The 23910-nt window shown below is 45.8% G+C and overlaps 1 protein-coding gene across 1 annotated transcript in view; it reads right to left on the reverse strand.

The window, feature by feature from the left end:
- Positions 1–23910, reverse strand: part of BLK (BLK proto-oncogene, Src family tyrosine kinase) — a 45878-nt gene that overhangs the window by 6432 nt on the left and 15536 nt on the right. Inside the window, exons 2-10 of the mRNA XM_063153545.1 lie at positions 21224–21326; positions 18847–18895; positions 11840–11933; positions 10751–10849; positions 9636–9739; positions 4601–4750; positions 3833–3985; positions 2715–2894; positions 2102–2178 (exon numbers count right to left, since the gene is read on the reverse strand). Of these exons, the coding sequence (XP_063009615.1) occupies positions 2102–2178; positions 2715–2894; positions 3833–3985; positions 4601–4750; positions 9636–9739; positions 10751–10849; positions 11840–11933; positions 18847–18895; positions 21224–21325 (1008 nt within the window). The 5' untranslated portion in view covers position 21326. The remainder of the gene's footprint in view (positions 1–2101; positions 2179–2714; positions 2895–3832; positions 3986–4600; positions 4751–9635; positions 9740–10750; positions 10850–11839; positions 11934–18846; positions 18896–21223; positions 21327–23910) is intronic.

Here is a 23910-nt window from a genome sequence, read left to right on the forward strand (position 1 = left end):
CTGCATTTCTAACCTGTGTCAACACCCCTCTAGTGCAAGGGCTGATTTCTGCAGTGGAAAATGGAAGAATTGATGTAATTTCCTGTCCTGATGTTAATGAGATAGGACCTGGTGCTCAGCCTGTTCCAGCCCAGAGTGTTTTCAAGCATTTACCCTCAAGACTGACCACAGGATTGAGTGTATCAGCCCAGAGTGTTCTAATTTTAACTCACACGGATGTCATTGGATCAAAAATTGCGCTCGAGAGGGTTGGGCTCCTGCTGGGCTGTGATGTCACCCCAACACCACAGATAAGCAGATTGCAAAACAGCTCAGCAGACTGCCCTTTCCTCCTGCTGCTCCTCCCAGAGACACCCAGGGGATGTCAGAGCCCCTGAGCTGGGGAGGTGGTGCTGGGCTGGGAGAGGGAAGGATTGAAAGTTGTTCTTCCAGTTGATGCCAATGCCTCAGGGATGGGTAAAATCCTTCCTGCCCCATGCTGAGGGTGACTTCTGTGGGTTTTGCATGATTGGGGTGTGGGAGCTTGGTCTGTGTTCAATTATCCTGGTCCTGCTGGGTGGTGAAATTTGCCCAGAGAAGCTGTGGCTGCCCCACCACCCCTGGAAGTGCCTGGAAGACTGGACAGGGCTTGGAGCAACCTGGGATGGTGGGAGATGTCCCTGCCCATGGCAGGATGTTGGAATGAGATGATTTCTCAGTCCTTCCAACCCAACCCATTCCATGATTCCATAACTCCATAACATTGACCAAAATCTTTGCTCTGAGTCACCCAGAGATTGCTCTGGTCCTGCACAGAAATGCACCTTGCCAATTTCTGGGGAATGCTCCCACTTACCCCAAGGGCTCTGTAATATGGACTAATTGGAATAAGGAATTAATTAATTAAAGGAATTAATCAATTCTTTATCCTCAGGAATTTAACACAAACCACAGGCTGTAATTTTCAAGAGAGGGAATGAAACAATGAAAGATGGAGGGAGGGAAGTGGAGATTTCAGAAGAGAAGGGAAGAAGGGAAGTAATTAAGTCAAATACCCTAAACAGGGAGCATGCATTTGTCTCCATAACATCTCACAGACAACTGTCATGAAGCTGCAGAGATGGAAAATTTATCAGTAGTGAAGAGGGAAGGAACAGAAAGAGGTTTCTCTGCACCCTTATGGAAAATTCAAAATAGAAATGACAGAAGGTGGCACTGCTTTAAAGTGTTTAAATCTTTTCATTCTGGTTAAAGCAAGAATTAAAGTATTTCACTATAATAAACCATCCCCTCAAATATTAAGATTTTCCAGTTGTTAATTTATTAAAAAGCAACTCTGTATGAGGACTGGAACCAGCAAACTTTGCACATTGTTTCCTCAAGTCCACTTTGACAAGAGAAGCTGAGTGATTTTATGGATAAATCCCATATACAGGGATGCTTCAGGGTTTTTTTTTTTTTTTGCCAATATTTCCTAATTAGCCTGACTCTGCCCTGGATGAGCCAAATTCTGTCAACAGATGTCTGGGACCAAAGTGCAGTGATTTAACCATTCTCATCCTTCATGTGGTTTCCCTAATTTTGCCCTATTTGTGTTTAGAGGCATTTCTGGACTAAAATTTTAAGCTGCAGCTACAGCTATGAGGATTTGCAGCCTGGGGATGCTTAAAGTTTGTTTTCCTAAAGAGCAATATTCCCAGATCTGAGGATCAGAACATCCTTTAAGCCTCATCCTCAGAAGGGTAGGACTGCTGGTCCTGCATTGGAAGTCTCTTTGTTGAGCTTTTTCTCTTTTTTTGGTAAAAAGAAAAAGAAACTTTCTTTCCTGCTCAGCGAGGAAAAAAGCAAAATAAATAAAATCGGACCAAAAAAAAATTCAACCACCCCCCAAAAAACCCCAAATTCCAGATCTCCAGCCCTGCACTAAGCTATCAGAGTGCTGCCCCAAGGACAGAACTGATATGCACATGGACTGAGAAGGATGAGGAGAATCCCTAAGAGAGCACACCAGGAGGAGCTGTTCTTCTCCAGGAAATCTTTGCTCTGACTGACTGCAGGCTTGCAAGAATTTCACTGAGTTATAACAAATCTTGGATCCTTTTCCCACTCACTGTTCACTGACCTGAGCAGAGATATCAATGAGTTTGGGGAGATTCAGTTGGCTTCCTTCTTCTGTCTTCAGGAAATCCAGCAAACACCCTGCAGGAGAGGAGAGGAGACAGTGCTGTCACTCTTCTGGATAATTTATAAACTTGTTTTCCCTGGTGCTTCTCTGAATATATGCAACAAATCTGCCTCCATGCTAAGAGAAATCTGAGCAGCCAGAGTGGGTGTCCACTGGAGTATCTTCCATTAGGAAAGCTCCCAAACAGCCCAAATTCTCCTCTGTTTTGCACAGATCTGCTGCAAACTTCTGGGCATTCATAGTTTGAACTGTTCCAAACAAGAGGAGCAAAAGAAAGGACAATTTCACCATGGAGGGAGTAAAAACATGAAATAAACCTCCAGTGAGAACAGTGGGGAGGAGAACTTCAAACACTCTTCAAATGAAGAATCACCAAAGATTTTTCATCACCCAGAAAGTCTTTTTCTGTATTAGAATCAAAATTCTGGGTCACTTTCTTGCAGATTTGGTACAACCCCTCCTGCCCACCCTCTTTCTGCATGGGAGCACTGGCCAGACCACCAAAGTGGCTCTGGAGAAGCCCAGCACAGAGCTCCAGGAGGGTTTTTACCATTGGCCATGTACTCTGTCACGATGTAGATGGGCTGCTTGGTGACCACGGCGTAGAGCCGGACCAGCTTGTTGTGCTGCAGCTTCTTCATCAGGTTTGCCTCTGCCAGGAAGGCATCAGGGTCCATGCTGCCCTCCTTCATGGTCTTCACAGCCACCTTGATGTTGTTCTTGTAGTAGCCTGCAGGGAGATGGTGGTGTTTTGAGGAATTTTGGGCTCCTTGCAGGGAGATGGTGGTGTTTTGAGGAATTTTGGGCTCCCTGCAAGGAGATGGTGGTGTTTTGAGGAATTTTGGGCTCTCTGCAAGCTCATGTGGGGTTGTGTAATGAGGAGAACTCATGGAGCAGAAAAGCACAGGAACAGATTGAATCCCTCATGAAGGAGCACGTGGTAAATCCCAGTGCCAGCAGGTGTGAGGGGAGAAGGGACACTCATGTCACAGGTGTCACCCATGAGGCTGCATCAGGGATGGTCCCTGCAGTGAGCCCATCCTCACACAGCCCTCCCAGACCCTTTCTGGGTGAAATCCTCTCACCAGCTGGGCTCTCAAATCATCCAAATGCCATCCAAAAAAAGGCAGGACTGAGCAGTCAGCGCATGAGCTCAGCCTGGTCCTGTCCACAATCTCCATTTCCAAGGCAACCAGCAACCACAAAGAGGGTGGCAAAGGAAGCTGAGCTCCCCCCACTTCCTCTCCTGCTGATTAGCAGTAGGCAAGAGGGCATCAGGGATGGAGATCTGGGCTAAAAAGTGGAACAGGGAGGCAGAAAAAGTGGGAAAATGTCACCCAGGTACCCTACTGGGTGTAGTGACTTAGGATCACTGGCGTCACTGCAGTTGTGCCCAGGATTCCCAGGAAGAATGAGGGCATAACCCAAGAGATGAGTAAATAATGAGTTCAACACCCATCCCCTGTGAAACCCTTGATCAACCCCTGATCTTTGCAAACATGAGCTGTCCAGTCCTTCCCAGGAATCCTGTGTGTTCCCATAAATATTTGTTTGTCCTTCAGGATCCCCACTCCCAGAATAATCTTGCCTTAGGGAAATAAAAGGGTTTTCCATCTCCTCTCTTTATGTCTTTTTTTTTTCCCCTGGAATGGAAGGAATTCCACTTACCCATCCACACTTCCCCAAACTGCCCACTGCCCAGCTTCTTCACCAGCTTCAGGGCCTCCCGAGGGATCTCCCACTCGTCCTGGGCCCAGGGTCTCTGGGGAACCAGGGATGTGCAGGGAGCTGTGAGGCGCTGGCACAGCCCATCCCCTTTCTCTGCAGGAGCACAAAGCACAGGACAGTTCAGCAGGATGGCAGAGAAAACCTCCTCCTCCTCCATCCAGGAGGAATCAACCCATGGAAACCTCCACAACCACACAGGGAAGTGGTGGAGCCCCCAGCCCTGGAGGGGTTTAAAGGCTGTCTGGATGTGACACTTGGGGATGTGGGTTAGGGGTGGCCTTGGCACTTCAGGGGGAATTCAGTGGTCTTAGAGGGCTTTTCCAATGTTTATAATCCTATGATTTCATGAAAAGCTTCAGCCACAGGGATCAAGGCATCCAGAATGGCCCCACAATCAAAGGGGAAAGCTCAAAGGGAGCCATAGAGGAGCAAATTATCCTGCCCAGTTATCCCAAACCCTGCTTCCCATGCATCCACCTGCATTTCCTGGCACTGTTCACCTCTTTCCTTTCCTGACAGGAGACACTCCCTGACTTTAGGGCTGGGGGCAGAACTCACTCTTGCAATTCCCTAAGATGGAGACCAGGACATGGGTTCTGGTTGTGGGATCACACCTGCCCCACGAGAAGCTGTGGTGTCTCCCAAACCTTTCCTCCCTCTGTCCCTTCTTCCATGACACAAAGCCACGAGGGAAGGCAGAGAACTCACGGCTGTAATGATGGATGAGCTCGGGCAGGCTGGAGAAAGTCATCCTGGGGGAGATGTAGTACCCTCCTCCATCCAGGGAGCGGATCCTGTAGTGTTTGATGATGTCCCCATGGGCAGAGTTGTTGTCCCTCACAGACAGGGAATAGGCATCTGCAGAAGGGGCAGAAGGAGCTGTGAGGACAAACTGCACCCCAGCCAGGGACCTGCTGCCTCCTCTTCCCATCAACAGCTCCAAACCAGCCCTGGCTGGCGCCTTTCCAGGGCAAGCCCCCCAGAATTTACAGCTTTTCTCTCTCTTAGGCAAGGGGACAGGATAAAAGTTCATCAAAGCTGAACTGATCAAGTCCAGGCTTCCTGGAGTAACACCTGCCTGTGCTGTGGCCAACAGCCCCCTGGAAGCCCTGTGGGGACCAGCAGCACCTCTGCAGGCCGAGCAGGCAGATGTTCCCCAGGTCAGGATGGTCTTTCCACAGCTCCATGTTCCCATCTGAGCTCTGCCAGCCTCAGCATCATGAAATCAGAATGGTTTGGGTTGGAAAGGAACTTAAATTTCATCAATTTCATCCATTTCCATCCCCTGCCATGGGCAGGGACACCTCCCACCATCCCATGTTGCTCCTAGCCCCATCCAGCTTGGCCTTGGACACTTCCAAGGATCCAGGGGCAGCCACAGCTTCTCCGGGCACCCTGTGCCAGGGCCTCACCCTCATAGTGAAGAATTTCTTCCTAACATCCAATCTAAACCTGCCCTCTTTCAATTTAAAGCCATTTAAAGCCGTTTTCCTCTGGATTAAACATTATTAAACCTTGTGCCAAGATCAGTGGTTCAGCTGGGAAGGGAGAACAGGAGGTGGGCTCAGGAGAATTGTCTTGTTCAGCCACAAACTTGTGACTAGATCTAGGGATTTCCATCTGGAATCTTGTCCCTTTTGGGCTTCAAGGGAGCTGCTCAGCCATCCACCCCTCCAACCTGCTGTTCCCTCCATGAGAATCTAAACCAGGGATGGTTTTCAGTGCACAAAAGCATCACTAGATGTTGCTGCAGAGCAGAACTCCCAGCCTGTGTCAGTGCGGTTCAATGCAGCTTAGCAGTGGGTTTTTTTCCCCCTTTGTCTGGATTGTATTTCTGGAGTGAGTTGTTACAGGCCTGCTGGGCTGTTCTAAGTCTAATATGTCACCTGGGCTGATAAACTGTCCGTTTTTGATGTTTTTTTTTTAATGGAAAGGCAAGGCTATGCATGTTTAAAAGGGATCTGTTCATGCAGGATCATAAAAAGAAGCAACGGCAAGTCTGAAACCCTAATCCTGCACGTGAGGGGAAAGTTTATTAACATAAAATCCTCACTGACTGCTGTTTCTCCATCCCAGCAGTTTTCCCTACACTGTGCCTGAAACCCATTTACATTTATAAAAAGCAGCAAGAAAATGTCCCCTTCTGTGGACATTTGCTCTGTTGGAGTGATCATAAATCTTTACAAGCAGAGTTTGGAAGAGTCTGAAGTTTTCCCAAGTGCCAGCAATCATTTTGAGGGTACTCCCTTCCTGCAGAGACCAGACCTGGTGATGTAAAATTAATGGAAAAACTTGGTGGTTTAAATGCAGAGCCAGAGAACCTGAAATTTGATGTGGTGGTCTCCTCAGCAGAGGAAACTCTTCTGGTTCCCTTTCCTTCACCATGAATGTCAGGCACAAGATAAGTTGACAAGCCCTTTGGATTTGATCAGTCCTACAGCTGAGCAACTGAGAAACAGCCCTGAAACATCTTCAGTGGGGCAATAAAACCTCGAGGGAAAGGCAAAGAAATGGCTCTGCTGGCTCCTCCGTGGCCCTAAATTCCAAAATAATGATAATAAACATCAAGGCCAAAGGCTGGGCTTGATAACCTTAAGAGATCTTTTTTAACCTAAATGATTCTGTGATTCTGTGAAGAATAATATGACATTGATGACAACACCATTATTATTATTATTATTATTATTATTATTATTATTATTATTATTATTATTATTATTATTATCATCATTATAATTACCATTATCATTATCATTATCATTATCATTATCATTATCATTATTACTATTATTTCTATTATTACTATTATTATTAACTACTATTAACTTCCATTATTGCTGTTGAGGGTGATGACATTGTTTTAATTTCAAAGAGACTGAAATACTGCCCAGGCCAGTCTGCAGCCCAGGAGAGTTGGGCTCATGTGGCACAAGACCAGGAGGGTGCTTGGTGTGCCTGGGACAGAGCTTAGGGTTTGTGTGGGATTTTTACAGGGTGAGGACTGCTCAAGGAAGGAGCCAAACGTGGTGTGAAGGCAGCTGCACTGAGGCCAAATGATTCTGCAGAAGGAAATCCAGGAATTTATGACAAACACCTCTGCAAGGGGGTGTCTGGGGGCTGAGAGTCAGCAGGGAAAAGAGACCTGCCCTGCTTGCCAGTGGTTGCACCCAAAATTCTCTTCTCCCACAGACTCTCCTTTCCAGGCCCAACCAACCCTTTAAACTCTCCTACATTTTTCAAACAGAGTCAGGGCCAACCTCTCAGCTGCCAGTGTTAATTCCTACCCTGTCATTAAGCTAATGACTGCATCTCAGCCCCAGCCACAGTTTAATTTGCTGCAGGGAACGTGGTTTCCTTCTCCATGGCCAGATACTGTTCCCTTGGGAGCTGCTGTGCAGAGGAAGGCACTGAAGGGAAAGATTCAATTCTTCCTTCACAGAATCACAGAATGGTTTCGGTTGGAAGGGTCCTCAAAACCCATCTTGTTCCATGCACAGAGACACATTCCACTAAACCAGGTTGCTTCAAGCCCCATCCAACCTGGTTCCTGCTCCCAGTGACAGCAGAAAATTGACTCCTAATTCCCTCTGATGGTATCCAAGATAGCCCAAAGGAGCTCTTGCTCCTCAGCCTCAAGGGACATTCACCTGTTCTGCATCCTGGCACAGACCTGGGCTGGTAAAGAGTCCAGAGTACAAAATTTATGGAACGATTTCTTCATCACAAAGTTGGCCAGCCCTGGCACAGCTGCCCAGGGCAGAGATGGAGCCCCCATCACTGTAAGAGTTTAAAAGCCACGTAGATGTGGCACTTGGGGACATGTGTTTAGCCCTTTTCCTGCTCCTACAGCTCTCAGCTGCCCCTCAAATCCTTCCCAAGGGAAGGGCAGGAGCTGAGCTGGATGCAGGAGCTGAGCTACATGCAGAGGCTGAGCTCAGTGAGGTCCCTCCGGCTGGGAGCAGAGATGCAGGAATGCTGCTGGGAGCCAGGAGCCCGTGGCTCAGCACAGCTGGGGGAATGTGCTCCTGCAGCTTTTGGAATGATTGGTACTTCAGGGGAACTTTGTTTATTTGCAGCAGCTTCGGCAAGGACAGTGCTCTGCCGGTGATTTCACTGCTTCCCACACTGTCCCCATCTTCCCAGGATGCTGAATTTGCCTTTTGGGGACTCTGAGGAATGTTGGCTCTGAAGATTTTCAGAATTTCTGCATCTCAAACCATGAGGAAATTGAGATTCAGCTCAGGATGGGCTGGGAATAGGTGCTGCTGCTCGTCAAGGTGCAGAACCCATCCCACTGTGCCTGAGACATCCCAGTATGAGGCAAACACCTCCCAGTTTAAGTCATTAATGGGATTTAGCTCAGCACAGTGGCCAAAATTTGTCCCTGGTGGTCAAATTTTGCTGGTGATGTGCCAAGTGAATGAAAACACACATCATGGGGATGGAAAAACAGGAAAAATCAGTGGGGCTGCAAGGGCAGGGTTAATTTCATGGCATGTTTATTGGTGGGCCACGGGGTGCTTTACATCAGGGAATTCAGCTTCATGGCACATTTGGAGGTGCCTGGCTTTGTCTTTTCCCTTTCTCTTTAGAGAGGAGGAAGCTGTGGCTGAGATGGATCAAACGTGGTCATTCAGGCAGCCCAAAGCACAGGGTGCTCAGGCAGCAGCTGGATGATTCAGAGGATGAGGTGTTTGAAGGAATAACACCCATATTTTATGCTAAATATCAGAAAAGGCACAGGGCAGAGACACATCTGAGTATTTGGGACTCACATGGGGCTTTCATGGAGTGGATCTTAGAGGTTTTCCAACCTAAACAATTCCTTGATTCTATTGGGAAGACACAAAGCACCTTTTCCCATGTGTTAAGGAAAGACTCCTGCATCCATTTGAAATGAAAGGAACCAAATGACAGCAAGACAGAAACACTTTCCTGACCTAATCCATGGATCTGGTTCAGAGCAGAACCATGGGACCATCATGAACCTCTCTGTGCTGTAAACACACATGATGGCCCAGAGGAAGCAAGGAGAAAAAAGCAGGAAAGAAACAATAAGGAATTCCCATGGGAAAACCTAAACTAAGTTTGGAAGTTAGTGCTATGAATTAATAGCATGAAACAAAAAAAATTGAAATTACATGGTTTTCTATTATGGTTAATAACCATATCCACTGTCCAAGAGGAGTTGGAGCATTCTCTGGCTTTTCCACCCTCACTGAATAATTTCTTCAAAAATCAGATGTTTATATGGAAGGAAAGTGGATGAAATCCATCTATCCTGCTCCAGTCACTCTCCTTCCAAAAGTTCTGCTTTGTATGAATTCCCTTGCTGCAGACAATCAGGAAAAACATGTTTTCCCTAGGAAAATTACTTTTTTTCCAAACTGTGCAACTTTCTGTTGCAAACAGGAGAAATATTCCTTCTAGAGTGTGTAGAAATATCTTAAAAATAAAAAGAAAAAAAAAGAAAAAAAAAAAAGAGAGAGAGAGACATTTCCTTGGGAAGAACAGGAAAAGAAAACCCCTAAACTATTTCGGAAAATCTGCTTATTTGTGTTTCTGTGTCTCTGCCATGAGCTCTGGTGGAAGAGCCACTCTTACCACGGCCAGAACTGCACAAATGAGTAGATCATGAGCAAATCTTTACCCTCCAAACCCTCAGCTCACTCCTAGAGCCATGCTGAAGATTTTTCCAAGCCTGGGCAGCAATGAGGAATTACCTTTGTTCTGCAGATCTCACCTTTGGTGGTTTCACTCTCTCTGACGAGGAAAGAGCCAACTTTGTTCCCAGAAGACAACAGCAGCCGTTCAGCATCTTTTCTGCTCAGAGTTCTAAAATACCACCTGGGAGACAGAAAAGGCAAAAGCGTGGCTTGAAAAGGAAAAACTCTCAAAAATAGAATTCTTTCCAGTTAGTTATTATTTATTTTTTTAATTAATCATTACACTGTGAAACTGAGGGTTGTTTTCATTAGCAAGTAGTTTTTATCTGCTGGAAAGTGGCAGTAATAGACTGTTTTGGGTAGATTAACACCAGATTTGGATCACTTTGGGCTTGTTTCACTGCCTGGAAATCCAGACAGTGTGGGGAGTAGATGGGATGTGCAGTATTCCATACAAAGAACTTTTATGTCTCAGCCACATTTCTGTGCCCTGCTGAATGTTTGCTGAACTCGGTGATGGTTGGGTCCCTCCAAGAAGAGATTGCAGGCAGGACTGATCATTTAGAGCTGAATGCCTTAGAGGAGGAGAACTAATGGAAAAAAATTCTCCTTCTGTTTGTATTATAGCAAAATAAACTCTTTGGACTCCAGTGTTTCATTTGATTTTTCTTGCAGGGGGGCTGCATCTGGGGTCATTTAAAAACCAGCACTGTGGGTCTGGGTGCTGGCACTCAGTTTTCTTGTTCAATTGTTGGTGTGACCCCTGGCAGATCTAAGACCTGGATCAGTGCACCCCATCCAGAAATTCCCAGCTTATATATGGGTACTTTTTTGGAAGGTGAGAGATTTAAAGCCATTTTTGTGGGTGGACTGGCCCAGTGGGACCAGAGGATGGTCCTTGGCACTGCCACCATAACCTTTCTGTTGTCCCCACCCAAATCCTTTTTTTCCACAGTGGGTGCAATCAATGGGACAAGAACCTTTGCCCACTTCCCCCAAAACAACCTCATCCTCCCTTTTCCACACCAATATGATGATTAAAAACTTGTCCTGAGCTTTTGGGCAGCATTGTTTGGGACGAGGAAAGACCTCCTGCCATCCAGCCCAGCAGTGACATCTTCCTGCCATCAGTAAAGCTCCTCCTGGAGCTCATTGAGATCTGTGTTGGCCTCTCAAAACCTTTCCCACTTACTTTTCCTCTTCCAAACTGTCCACTTGTGCCACGAAGTTGCTGGGGATGTATCCTTTCCTCCCAGTGCTGAGGGACTTTGCCAGCCACCAGTCCCCCTCTCTGCAAAGGGAGCAGAGGAGAAGGTGTGAGTGCTCACAGGAGGTTTTGTGACAAGCTGAGGCTGTGGGGATGTGGATGGTGGGGTTTGAGCACTGCAGATGGACCAGGACTCCACAATCCACTCTGCAGTTCCCTCTGGGTTCCCAAGCACCAAAACCAGGTTGGTGGCTGTTGGTGTTTCAGGGACTTGTGGAGGTGACAATCTCTTTCCATGAATGTGGAGCAACCACAGACCCAAACCTTTGCCACACACCTTGAGTGATCACAGGGTTTATTTTGTCTCCTTAAGAGGGCATTGGGGTCCTTTCTGCTCCTTCCTTTGTGTTTCAGACACCCCACCTTGCTGTCCCACTGCTGACTGAGCCACTAGTGATGACCCCAAGCCATCTCCATGCAGGGGATTCTCCATCTCCTTGTCCCACAGGTCCCAGCCCACGGCATGTGGATGTGAAATGTCACCTCTGGAGGCCACCTCAAACCTCCAGCAGTCAAGGATGGAGCAGCCCTCCAAGGCCTGGGGGCCCCAAGTTCACCTCTGCCCTGTTATGGACTGGGCCTCTTCTGTGGTGAGTTCGAGAAGTTGAAATGAAACCTCACAAGTGTCTGGCTCAGTTCTGTCCTTTCCTCTGACTACACCCAACCCACATCCTTTGCAGAAGCAGAATCAGCACAAACACATGACAGGATCTGTTTTTTCTTCTTGTTGTTGTTTTTTTGTTGTTGTTATTTATGCTACTTCTGCACCCCCAGGCAGTGACAGCAAAGAGGGTCCCAGTACCACCCAGGCAGGGACAGTCCCCAGCCCCAGAGTATCTGTGACCCACAGAAATGTCACCCTGCAGAGAGAAGAGGGTACCCACAGCCACGCTCTGGAGCACAGCCAAGGCACAGGATCAGCTCTGGTCAGCTGCAAAGTGGTGGCTGACCCCAAGGTCTCCCCTTTCCCAGCCTCCCCGTGCTCATATTTGAACTTCCTCCTGGGTCACTTACTTGGAGAGGACCTGGAGTTTCTCCCCTTTGACCAGCTCCAGGTCACGGTCACTTGAGGCAGGGAAATCGTACAGTGCAACCACAAACAAGTGATCTGAAAGAAGAATTAACTCCTTTGCATCCAGACTGTTCCTTGAGTAGCTTGATGCACACCTGGGTGTATGGTGGGGAATTTCAGCCCCTAAACATGGGGCTCTGTCATCCTCCCACCCTCAAATCCAACCTTTCCACCAACCCAGCTTTCCTGCTCACCACAAGCTCTGCTCAGGGATTAACACTGATTCAACAAAGCATTTCCTGTGTATGTATTTTTAAAACACTGCAGAACAACCCCCCAGTCCACAAAACCCAGAGTGTCAACAAAAAAAGGGGTTTGTGTGGAATTGGAAGGGTCATAAATAACCTGTCAGAGTTCAGCCTGAGTTTTCCGCAGTGCTAAATGAAAACTGCAACATTTCCCATGGTGGCTGTGGAATTTGACTCAAAATGATGTGGGTTTTTTTTTGATTTAAAAAAGTACAAAGTCCTTGGGCTCATGGTCTGTGGCCTGTGCTTTGGTATCTTGTCATCCCTCCCTTTTGAACACTTTTTCTTGCAGTGAATGAATCACAGAATGGTTTGTGTTGAAAAGGACCTTAAAGCTCATCCAGTTCCATTTCCTGCCGTGGGCAGGGACAGCTTCCACTGTCCCAGATTACTCCAAGCCCTGTCCAGCCTGGCCTCGGACACTTCCAGGGATCCAGTGGCAGCCACAGCTTCTCTGGGCACCCTGTGCCAGGGCCTCACCACCCTCACAGGGAGCAATTCCTTCCTCACATCTAACCCAAATCTGAGCTGTGCCAGTTTAAAACAGTTTTTAGAAGCTACCCCTTGTCCTGTCACCTTCTGCCCATATAAAAAATCCCTCTCTCTCATTTTTATGAGTCCACAGGGTGCTCTGGCCCAGCCCAGGCTGATCCCTGTGGGCTGGAGCTGAATCTCTTGGTCTGCATATACCCTGGAGGTGCCGGGACTGCTCTCGGGGAAGCGCTGCAGCCTTTCCCCTGTGCTCTGCACGCTCGCAGCTGCTGAAGCAGAAAAGAGCAGCTATTCTGGGGCAAATCAAAGTTTATAAAAAGAATCAGCGCATGCGCAGGATCACAGAAATCAAACCAAAACACTGTGGTGAAAAATGAAAAGAAAGGAGAAGGAGGGAAAGAAGGAGAATAAGGGAAGGAGAAAGAGAAGGAGAAGGAGAAGGAGAAGGAGAAGGAGAAGGAGAAGGAGAAGGAGAAGGAGAAGGAGAAGGAGAAGGAGAAGGAGAAGGAGAAGGAGAAGGAGAAGGAGAAGGAGAAGGAGAAGGAGAAGGAGGAGAAAAACAGAACAAAAAAAATTAAAGAAAAAAAATAAAGAAAAAGAAAAATTTAAAGAAGAAAAAAATTGAAGAAAAAAAATTAAATAAAAATTTAAAGAAAAAGAAAAAAGAACATTTTAAAGAAAAAGAAAAATTTAAAGGAAAAAAAATTTAGAGAAAACATTTAAGAAAAATCTAAGAAAAAAAAGAAAAAGAAAAGGAAAAAGGAAAAGATTAATGAAAAACAAAAATTTGAACAAAACCAAAAATTTAAAGAAAAAGAAAAATTTAAAGAAAAAGAGAGAAATTTAAAGAAAAAGAAAAATTTAGAGAAAAATAAAAAGAAAAATAAAAAAGAAAAAGAAAAAAGAAAAAGAAAAATTTAAAGAAAAAGAAAAATAGAAAAAGAAAAAAGAAAAAAATTTAAAGAAGGATAAAAAGAAAAATTTAAAGAAAAATTAAGAAAAAGAAAAAGAAAAATTTAAAGAAAAATTTAAAGAAAAAGAAAAAGAAAAATTTAAAGAAAAAGAAAAAGAAAAATTTAAAGAAAAATTTAAAGAAAAATTTAAAGAAAAAGAAAAAGAAAAAGAAAAAGAAAAAGAAAAAGAAAAAGAAAAAGAAAAAGAAAAAGAAAAAGAAAAAGAAAAAGAAAAAGATAAAAACATTTAACTGTGCTGCAGGAAGGCTTCAGCTTGTGCTCAGCCTAATTAATGCACTGAGACCAATGGACAGCCTATTATTAGCATTTTTCAAAACAGCCTGTCAAGCCACTGTCTTTGAGTGACCTTTTCAAATAATGCCACCAGCAAGAGAGCCAGACTGGCCCTTTGTCACTGCGAGATAACCGTGTCTCTGGGGTGACTTGGGGTTTGTGTCTGAGCAAGGCTGGCTGCTGCTCCGATGGCAATTTGTTAGGGAGGAGAAAGGGTCAGCGTGGGAGGAAAGGCAGCTTTGGAAAGCAGAGCCCTGAGCAGCTCCCTTCAGGCTTTTGAGAAGGAAACCGGAGATCCATGAGAGGTTCCAGCAGAGGCTCTCTCCCAGGATGGGAAAAGGATGATCAGTCACGAGGGAGAATGCTTTGAAGTCTGAAAATAGCTGGCACGGTTGGGGGCTTCCCCTTGAGGCAGCTCGAATTAGCAATGCACCCAAACTCTGTCTGCTTCCTTGAGAAAGTTGTTATCACACATCTGCTCAGACATGAAAGGGTTTGGGGCATGAGGTGTCCACAACCAGCCTGCCATCCACACACACACACACCCTCCTGGTCCTCTTGAAAGGAAAATAATGCAGTGATCACACTCGTGCTCAGAAAAATAGGAGCAAATGTGTAAATATATTCAAGCCCAGAGTGGCTGTGCACTCCAGAAAATGAAAATGGAGTTTTGATCTCGAAGCAACTGACATAAGTGAAAATAAATGAAATTAAAAAGACAGAATGCATCAAGGACAAAAAGGGTTTTGTATGCTGAAAAAATATTTTATCACCTCTTATCCCACAACAGGCACACTGAAATGAGCCAGAAGAAAAGCTCTCTCTGCCCGAGCTAGCAGGAGCTGCCATCTCAGGATGAAAGGGGCTCTTCCTGTCCCTGAGTCCATCACCCCATGAGAAACACATGGATTACACTGCCTTGGACCTGTTTGATCCACTCAGGCCATGAGAGGCTCGCTGGGGCTGTGAGGAGCTCTCAGATAAAGCTGCCAGCCCCAGGACTTTGATTGGGAGCCAAACACGTCCTGGCTCAGAGCTGCTGTCAGCAAAGTCTGATACCAGCAGGGTTTGCAGAAGCTCAGTGCCAGTTTGGTGGCTCAAGAGGAATGATTCAACCAGTCCACCCACTGCTGGCTTGTCCTCAATGGAAGGTCTTTGCAACCACCTCATGGCCACAAAGCAGGGCTCAGACTATGCCAGGGGGTCCCAGAGGATCATCCATTGGTTTAGCGCCATTTTGGGATGGTTATGGTGTGAGTGACAACTTGCAGGACACTTTGGCCAGCTGGGTATACACTGAGCTATGGATTACTGCTGCTGGAAATGGGGTCAGCTTCAGCCTGGCGTGGGCTGGTTGGAATCACTGAATCCTAAACTGGGAAAAGATCTCTAAAGTCATCAAGTCCAACCATTTAATCCAACACTGCCAAAGCAACCCCAAAGCTGAGACTGTCCCAGAGGATTATCCATTGGTTTAGAGCCCTTTTAGAATGGTCATGGTGTGAGTGACAACTTGCAGGACATGTTGGCCAGCTGGGTGCACTAAGCTATGATTTAAAGCTGCTGGAAATTAGCTCATTTTTCTGTTTCAGCCTGGCATGGGCTGGTTGGAATCACTGAATCCTAAACTGGGAAAAGATCTCTAAAGTCATCAAGTCCAACCATTTAACCCAGCACTGCCAACCCCAAAGCAGGGCTGAGATTGTGCCAGGGGGTCCCAGAGGATTATCCATTGGCTTAGAGTGATTTTAGGATGGTCACGGTGTGAGTGACAACTTGCAGGACACGTTGGCCAGCTGGGTGCACCGAGCTATGGATTAAAGCTGCTGGGAATGAGCTCAGCTTTCTGTTTCAGCCTGGTGTGGGCTGGATGGAATCACTGAATCCTAAACTTGGAAAAGATCTCTGAAGTCATCAAGTCCAACCATTTAATGCAGCACTGCCAAGGCAACCCCTAAACCATGTCCCCAAGTGTCACATTCTTGTGGCATTTAAATCCCTCCAGGGATGGTGATTCCATTGCCTAGGCAGCCTGATCTGAAGATTGGTAACATTTTTTGTGAAATTTTTTCCTAATATCCAATTTTACCCTCCCCTGGTGCAACTTAAAGCCATCTCCTCTTGTCCTTTCTCTTTTTACCAGGAAGATGAGCCCAACCCCTACCTGGCTACAATTTGTTTTCGGGGAGTTGTGCAGAGCCAGAAGGTCCCCATGAGTCTCCTTTTCTCCAGGCTGAGCCCCCCAGTTCCCTCATCCTTTTCTCCTCAGATGTGCTCCACATCAAGGCAAACATTTTTGATTAGAAGTTTTTTAATTTCCCACTGAAAACTCAGCCCTTTTTTCAGTAGAAACAACCCTTCCTTCTCTCACTTCAGCCCAAACTCACATTTCTGACAGAATTCCTTTCAAGTGCAAAATGACATTCAAGTAACAACAACAAAAACAACCAAGAATTTTGGCATTAACTTTGAGATGCCACAAAAGACCTCAAGTTCCAGAGAATGATAACCTTCCACACCCTGGAACTCAGTCCTGTTCATATTTTGGTCAGCAAGAAGCAAGTGGAGAGGTGGAAGAAGTGGTGGTTCCTCACCGGAAGAAATGACCTTGCAGACACTTCGACTCCTCATGCTGTTGCAGGTTATTAAAATGCCTGAGGACAAGCACCCAAACCCACCAGCTGTTTCCAACAGTGGGATTTAAATCCAGATGTGAGCAGCTGGCAGGGCAAGTGCAGGGGTTATTCTACCTATTTTCTATGTCTTATCCATCCAATGCAAGCAAACAGCAGCTCTACCATGGGATTCTTAGATTTGGGGCCCACCATGGACCTTTCAGAGCTGGAGGCTTTGGGGACTCAGAATTAAAATTTTGACTCCACAGAGACTTAAAATCAGGCTTAAAAACTTTGTGATTGCTCAGGGAATGGTGTTAAAATGAATGGGAGACTCACACCATGGGAGAATCACCTAAATTGAAAAAAGGATTGGTGCTGCCTCATGCACCACATTGAATCCAGAGTTCTGCATACCTTGCCTGCCTTTGTGTTATTTCCATGAGGATAAATAATGTCAGGAGGAATTAGGTTTTTTTTTTTTTTAAATAAACAAATTAATGATTTTTCAGACAGAGGTGTGAAAGCTGGAAAGTGTGAGACAATTTCAACAACTCCAAATCAGAAAAAAAAAAAAAAACCAAAGAAAAATCATTCAAAACTCAAGGAGAGCAAAACCAAAAAACCCACAAAAATTAAAAAAAAAAGGAAAAGAAAGGACTGATTTTACATTATGTGCCACACTTCCATAGCCAATAATTTTCCCTGATTTAATTTAAAGTGCTCCCACAGGATTTAATTCATGTCTCTGAATTTATTTTTTTTATATGATGTGATTGCCTGGATTTTGAACTTTCTCTTTTGATTCACTTGAATTCCTGTCACTTAGGAGAAGATCTCCGGTATCTCAAATATCTTGCTTGGTTCTTATCAGCCTGTTTTGCCACACAGGCCACAGTCAGATGTAGCATCATTTCAGGAAACTCAAACACTGGCAGAGAAAAATAGGAAGTTTTCCAGACTGTCAGTGTGAATATTCTTCCAGAACTGGAACTGAATCTAATGAGCAAAATTAGTTTTGAGAGCTGAAAATGGCTAATATTGTACTTAATCCATTTTCTAGCATCTTTCAACTTCTGCCTTTGGGCATGAAGGAGAAGTAAAATCCGCCTCCTTGATCACAATTTCTGCTCTGACTCTGACCAGAGTGGAAAAAACCTTGTGATAAAAATCCTGTGATAAAAACCCTGTGAAAAAAACTCTGTGATAAAAATTCTGTGACAAACTCAGTCCCTGCTCAGCTGGGGAGGTGGGAGAGCACAGCCACTTGGAAACGTGCCATGAAAACAATTCTGCAAAGGAAAACAGTGTCTGGAAAAATGGCATTTCCATGAAAACACGCCCCAGATCACGTGGTTGAAGGTATTCACCTCCCACAGATTTGATATCCATAACAAAAGACAAATTTGAAGGATATTTTGATGTTGCAGGAGTTCCTGTGCTTGGCCCATGGTAGGGACCCTCCATCACCATCCATAAGACCTAAGAAGACCTAACACTGTCATTCCATCCATCCCATTTATTCACCATCCCCCTTTTCTCTTCCCTCACACCATCTCCCCTAATCCTACCCTTTCATCCACATGTAGAACTTTCATGTTTTGCTAACTGCCCTCTTCTAATTTTTCTCCATTTCCCCCCCCTTCCAAGCTTCCTCTATTTCTCCCCCTCTTCTAATTATCTCTCCCTCTGTCCTTAATCTGCAGAATTTCTTTGACAAAAACACACATGAGCTGCTGCTGAAGGCCGGGCAGAGGGGGCTGAGGGCTCCCTGCTAAAAGGCAATAATCTCCAAACACCATCTGTGACCTACAGATAATTGCAGAGGTGGATGAAGCCAACAGCCCATCTCCAGGCAGGGGCTCTGTGTATCCTTATTTTATCCTCTTCCCTTTCTTCTCCTTCTCTTTGTAGCCTCTCTGGGCTCTCTGATGCCTCCTATTTCCTCTGAAATGTTCAGCTGGCTGGATAAAGCATCCATGACTTGTCACACTGCAGACAGGGCAGAGGAATCTCACACAGCTCCAGGCTCAGATCTGCCTTTTCTCCAGCAATCAAGGAATCACGGGATTGGAGGAGACCTTAAAGATCACCTGCTTCCAAAGGAGAGGGAGTGCTCTTCCCCCTGGATTTCTTTGATGAGCGAAGGGAAAATTGGCAGCTGCAAGGACTTGGTGATGTAAACTGAGTTTTCTGAGCCACTCTGATATAAAAAAGAATCAGCCTGGCACGGCTGCAAATACAGAAACCACACGCCTGTGATGTGATGGCTTATCCTCAAACCCTGACATTTGGGGACCACCACCCTGCAAAACCCCACGGGGAGGCAAAGAAAACAGAGCCTTACCTTGTGCAGAGGCTTGGTTTAGATGAGGGCTGTTGATAACTTGTCTCCCCTGTGATAGAAATAGAAAGGAAAAAGGAGATATTTATCACTTTGCTGTGTTTCAGGAAGAACTGATTTCAGCTTTACAGACGAGTGGGAGTCTGGTCCAGAGACCACTGCAGCCCCTGTGCCTGGCTCCACAGCTGTGATGGCTTTAGCACATTTTGCCATGAGGTGTTCACAGCTGTCTTCACAGAAAAGCTGCAATAAGCCTTGGCTTCCCTCGGAGTTAAAGCAGAAATCTGCTGCCCCCTCACTTGGAGCCTGCTCCATCCAGCCCCTGTCCGCTGATGCCAGATTTAGGATCAGTGAGGGGTGAGATGAATGGTGCAATTGAGAAATGGCAATTGCAGAGTTGTTTGAAGCAGAAAACCAGAGATACTGTCTGCCATAAATGTCCCAAGCATCATGGGTGTATGATATCCTTTGCTCAAGACTACATTAAAAAAACAGAGGCAGTGACTGCAACAGCTAATTAATCAGAGAACTGTAGAAATCATGGAATATTCAATGGTCCTTGTGGATATCCACTCAGGATATTCTATGATCCAATAATTCTATGATTCCTGAGATGGAAGGGGCCCACAAGGATCATTGATCCAGCACCCCAACCATCCCATCCTGTGCCTTGGAACATTGTCCAAATGCTCCTGGAGTTCTGGCAGCCTTGGGAGATTCCCTGGGGAGCCTGCTCAGTGCCCAGCACCCTCTGGGGAAGAACCTTTTCCCAATATCCAAACTGGGAAAAATTCCCAATTTGGGAATTAGTCCCAAATCCCAACTGGGACTAAATCTCCTCTGACACAGCTCCAGCTGTTCCCTTAGGTCCTGTCACTGATCACAGAGAGCAGAGATTGCAGCTGCCCCTCCACTATCCCTCAGGAGCAAATTGCAGACTGTGAAATTAAATAGCAACAAGTTGCTGCAGCTCATCTGGGCACAATTTTAAAATGCTTACTTTGCTCCTGGTTTGGTTTGGCCCTGCTGCTGGAACTGGCAAATTGTCCATAGATAATTCCAAGTGACCTGGGATGAAACCACCTTGTTTTGGGGGATAACTGCTTGAAATTGGCCTTCACCCATCTCACAGTGCCCATGGTGGGTGTTTGACCACACTGGGTATTTTTATTTTAGTTCTGTTGTCTGTATTTCACCACGTGCAAAAGTGGTGAAATACAGACAATAGAACTAAAAAACACCTCGTGTTTTCTGCCTGCACCATCCTTTCACCCCAGCTCAGCAGCAGTGTGGGGTGGGAGAGCTGCTCATCTGCTGCCATTTCTCATTTAAGTGTAAGAAATTTGGATATCCCCTGACATGTGAGAGCTGAGTGCCTGTGGCAAAAAATAACGAATGGCAGAAGGTGGCCAGTGATACTGTATTTATACTCATAGTGGCTCCTCTCCAGTGAGCTGGAGAGAATGAAATTTAGGAAAATAGCATCTTCTTGGTCAATCTGACATCTGCTGTCATGAAAACCGGACTGAATAGCCGTGGGACAACTCAGAAATGAAAGTAAAGGAGTGAAAAAACATCTCCAGCTGTCATAAAAAGCAATGATTTGCAATTCCTCCCCTCTCCCAGGGCTCGAGATGGTCTTCACATGAGAGCTGCACCTCGAGTTTCTCTTGTGCTGGCTGCAGTGCTGGCAGGGGTAAGGAAAGACAGAACAGCTTCATGTGCTTTGGACAGCAACAGAGGCAAAGTGACTTATAAAGTTTAAACAAGTTTGTCATTTGAGGTCTCCTAAATCCTTCCCCAGCTCCTTCCTGCCCTGTGTCCATGCCAGCAGAGGCTGAGGGAATGCAAAGGGAGCAGCAGATGACCAGCATTTCTGATTTTCAACTCAACCCAACACAGACTGGCTGCAGACCCTCCTCTCTGAGCCCGCTGAGGACTCACAGTGGTGAAGTTTCCATTGTGGTTTGCAACTCTGAATCTTAGCCTGAATCTGACCCATCTTGCAAGTCAGCAACATCAGCTTGGGTTTCAAAGTGCTGATGAGAAGATATTTCAATACACAGGATTTTAGGGGTTTGAAATATACAGGGGTTCCTCAGAGCCCTTCCCACCCCTGTCCAAAAGGGATCAGCTGGGAGGACCAGGTTTCCCAGAGAAGCTGTGGGTGCCCCTGGATCCCTGGAAGTGTCCAAGGCCAGGCTGGATGGGGCTTGGAGCAACCTGGGATAGTGGAAGGTGCCCCTGCCCATGGAACTGGATGGGCTTTCAGGTTCTTTCCAACCCAAATAATTCTGTGATTCTAAATATTGCCTGCACCACCCCAGATCCCAACAGAGCTGTGGGGGGATCCCAAAAGGACACAAAGCTGCAGGCTTACCTTGGGTGGGGCAGGAGGAGGTTTGCCCTTGGTTTTTGGGTTGCCTCCAGCAGTGTGTTTCTCATTGGACATCAGCTGATTTTTGCTGCCAAACAACCCCATCCTGGAAGGAAGAGCAGAAATTGGTTTTAATGAGACTGCTTTTGGGGAAAGGTACAGGCATTGACGGACAAAGTCTTTCCATTCATTTAGAACAAGCTGGAGAAGATCAGAATGCAGGACAATGGGACAGCGAAGAGAGGAGCTGAAAACCATCCTGTCTACAGTCCTCTGCTGCCTTGGACCTTGTGAACCCCATGGTTTCTGTTCCCACATGACTCTGGTGTTTCACACTTTGCAAATGAGGTTCAAACAGACACTACAAGCCACCAGAAACACAAGAAAAAGAGGCTCAAGTGACTGCTTTGGACATGTGCCCTCTCCAACTCAGAGATTTCCATATGATATCGAACAGAGCTGGGTGATGCCAGAGGGATGAAGATGGATTTATCAACAGCCCTGAGCTGGGCTGTTCAGCTGCACCAGGAGGGTCACACAGTCCCTGGCCTGAGATGGAGTCACCTCAGGCAGCTCAGGGCTTTCTGCAGCTCCTGTCCCTCCCACGCAGCAGGGTCAGCATGCGGATGTGGCCGCGCCGTGCACGGAGCCAGCCCCGCTGCTCCTCACGTTTCAGCAGCTCAGGCTCACACTTGGGTTTGTCCGGGAAGCCACAGGACCTCGCTGGCCCTTTGGAATACTGTAAGAAGTTCAAGGAATGTGGTGCAGCCTGCATCCATCCTGCCTGTAAAGACAAGCTGAGGGTTTGCCTCATCCATCTGCAGCACTCTGGTGCTTTTTGATGTGCTCTGGGTCCTCACAAGGTGTGGCTCTCCCAGAAATCATGGATTAGGTTTCCCTATACCCTATAGATGTCTCAGACCTCCTGGACAACCCAAGGATCACTAGACACAAATGAATCAAACCCTTTCCATGGATCATCATCTGGTCTGCATTAAGGTTTCCAAACATGGGCTTAGGGACTGTTTGACTTTAATCCTAGAAATGTAATTTCAGCTCCAGTCTGGAATTCAAGGATAATAATGGGTCTGGGTAGCCAAAATGGCCAAACTCTTCTTGGAGCCTCAAAAATGAAGGAGCAGATGAAGCCAAGCATTGCTGAAGTGCAACATCCAGTGCCAAAGTCTGCCCCACTCCTGCCTTGAACCAAAGGCTTTGGAAGGTGTGGGCTACATGCCCAAAACCCCCCAAAAATTAAACCCTGAATACTCTAAGCTGTGCAGAGACACAGTGACTCCTATTCCTGCCAAAATATCTTAAGATCTGCAGTGATCATGGAGGATCAGGGACCTCAGGTCCAGGGACACCCCCAAATGTCAGTCTGGCACTGTCTCTTGGTAGTCAGATTCCAACCAGTGTGTTCAGAAAAGCTCCAAGCCAGCCAGACTCACAGGGAAAAATATTCCAATAAAAGAAACTTTTTATTTTGCTTTCTAGCACAGATCTAATATTTCAAAATCTGCAATTCGAAAATGAGGTTTCTAATAGAGCCACCACAATATTTTAATTTTTAAATGTCTTCTCCCTTCTGCTTTATTTTTATTATTACTGATAAGGCATGCAAAATATAAGGAATTGGTGAAATATGTCAGGATAGCCTGATACACACTTTTCCCCCATCCAAAACTTTTTCATCTCTGAGATTTCCTTTGACCTGCGTTTACAGATGGCCCATCCATCTGTCCCCAGGCCTCAGCTCTGCTCCAGGCACTGACAGCACAGTTGGAGGGGGAGTTTCACCTATTAAAAATCAACCAGAGCAGTTCCTGCAGCAATTTCATTTTCATTTGGCAGCCTCCAGGTTGTACCCAGAGCTTGCTCTGCTTAGCAGGTATGGTAGTGCAATGGCACATGATTTATTAGGGGAACTTTTCCTGCTTTTCCACTCACAACTTTGTGCCAGGATTTCAGATTCTGGATCATGGATTTTTTGTCATGAGAGTGGCTTGAATTTTCTTTTTTTTTCTTTTTTTTTTTTTTTTTCTTTTTTCTTCCAGCAGCAGGAAAGAGAAAGGCATCATTTAAAGTCAAGGCTGGACAATGGATAAGTTTCAGCTATTGCTCATTAAAAACTGCGAAAGACAGAAAATCCACCTACATGTTTGGCATTGATTTGTTCTTGTTACAGTCTCACTGGAAAATCCTGGGGTCTCTGATATACTCTGCTCCCAAATGAGGGATAATTCATGCAACTGCCATAATTTTGGCAGATTTAGGGAATGTGAGATGCAGCACGAGTCAGCAATTTGCTTTGACTGCCAGCTGTGTCACAAGGATGATCTTATGGGAGGGTTGACAGACCATCTACAGGATCATGGATGCTGCTTTTGGGGTTTTCAGTTGCTCTCAATGTGAGATGGCAACGAAAGATATTTTGGCCATCAAATATATCCTCCCACACACATCCTCCCTCTCCCCTTCCGCTCTGTGTCAGGCAATGTGATTTGCCCAATCATAGGAACACCAGGTGCTCACATAATAAATGAAATACATCAATAATAATAATAATAATAATAATAAATAATAATAATAATTTGTTTGAGGTGGTTTGGGGGCCTGCAGAAGGATTTAAAATACTGTTGGAGATTGGACCCTCTGGACAAATTGATCTTCCAAGAGGGAAGGCAACT

Source organism: Melospiza melodia, chromosome 3 (assembly GCF_035770615.1).
Source record: "Melospiza melodia melodia isolate bMelMel2 chromosome 3, bMelMel2.pri, whole genome shotgun sequence".
NCBI lineage: Eukaryota > Metazoa > Chordata > Aves > Passeriformes > Passerellidae > Melospiza > Melospiza melodia.